Source organism: Echinococcus granulosus, assembly GCF_000524195.1.
Source record: "Echinococcus granulosus chromosome Unknown EG_S00081, whole genome shotgun sequence".
NCBI classification, from domain to species: domain Eukaryota; kingdom Metazoa; phylum Platyhelminthes; class Cestoda; order Cyclophyllidea; family Taeniidae; genus Echinococcus; species Echinococcus granulosus.
In genome coordinates this window covers 7,889-9,208 of record NW_020170461.1, presented here as the reverse complement: position 1 = coordinate 9,208, position 1,320 = coordinate 7,889, and the positions used below count along the sequence as shown (strand labels likewise).

General features: G+C 41.1%; 1 protein-coding gene across 1 annotated transcript in view; it reads right to left on the bottom strand. All coding sequences in view use genetic code 11, as the record gives it.

Moving 5' to 3' along the window:
* The window catches only part of EGR_07559 (hypothetical protein), a gene marked incomplete at both ends in the record, with an annotated part of 8,045 nt that extends 6,777 nt beyond the window's left edge, over window positions 1-1,268 (bottom strand). Inside the window, 2 exons of the mRNA XM_024496808.1 lie at window positions 369-408; window positions 1,111-1,268. Of these exons, the coding sequence (XP_024348744.1) occupies window positions 369-408; window positions 1,111-1,268 (198 nt within the window). The remainder of the gene's footprint in view (window positions 1-368; window positions 409-1,110) is intronic.
* Between the last annotated feature and the right edge of the window lie 52 nt (window positions 1,269-1,320).

The window sequence follows — 1,320 nt, the reverse complement described above, 5'->3', positions numbered from 1 at the left end:
ACGAATAGCGATGTAGGGGGTATTCGCACTTTTTATGTTAGAAGCGTTCAGTGAGCACAAATCAAGCAACAGAGCAGTAGTCATTGATCTTTAATATTGTAGAAGTGTTTTCGAAATGAGCGCTGTTCTGCTGTCTGTTCGAATTGCCTCTACTTAGTTCACTAGTTCCAGTTAAATAAAGGCCAAGGTAAAAAGAAAAGCATGGAACTTCTTATGGTCTGAGCTGTCTCGCCTATAACAAATACAAATCACTAAAAGCTGACCTCTTATACAATTACTTTCATCGCGTAAGATTTGAGATCCAAAAACGTAAAAAGAGGAGAAGTCGAGAGACGATGGCGATGACATTGAGCCTATTCTCATCTAACCATCAATGATGCAGCTCCAACTATAATAAAAGATGATGCTCTACAGTTTATGCAAAGAAAGTGGTCGATGGTGACCCAAAGAATAATCTGAAACAAAGTTTTATTCCCTCTATGCACCATTCATGTTTAATGTGAAGGAAGCGAATAGCAGAACAGTCGCGTATATTACAAGCTTTATCAACTAGGACCATGAACACCTGAACGCATTGCGTCTTCGTCCCGCCTCTAGTGTCAGTAGGAGCGAATTTTCTAATGCTATTTAGGAGTGCATTAATTTTGTTGTGATCTTCTTACCCCTGCATTGGCTAACTTGCGTAGAGAATGTAGGGATTATAAAGGTAAAAAAGGAAAGTTGTTGGAGTCTGATGACAGAAAACTAATCTCAAATGATTACATACAAATTATCTCTACACGTCTTTTTTTCCAACATTTCAAAAAACTTTGCTGCGCGCCCGCCCGTTCAGCCTACCCCTGATTGGGCAACATTGCTGCAAAGTCAGGATCTTTCGAGGCACGTCAAATAGGCTAGAGCGACGCCAGAGTAAAACAGGGGTGGCGGTACGCACCCTACGAATAATGTACTTCTAATGCTGACAGTAATAACTTTGGGCCTGAGGTCAGGATCACTTTGTTGTGGACACACTGGCGAAAGCAGTCACTGAATGACCAACTTGCATGCAATTTATTACATCCCCTTCAACTCAATGTGCCACATTACCAAGCCAGCTGAATTTACTCTTACAAACACCGTCTTCCAACATATACAATATTATTAAACATATTCCATCTCAAACACAGCAGCAAACAAATCATCGCTGTCATGATCTTGAATAAAATCCCACTTTCTGAGCAAAGTTTGCTGTGATAAGTAACCTCAGTTACCTGCAATATGCAATCCATCCCCTATTCCGCTCTGTTCTCCAATCTCCCTCCCCTTCATCGCCAGCAATCC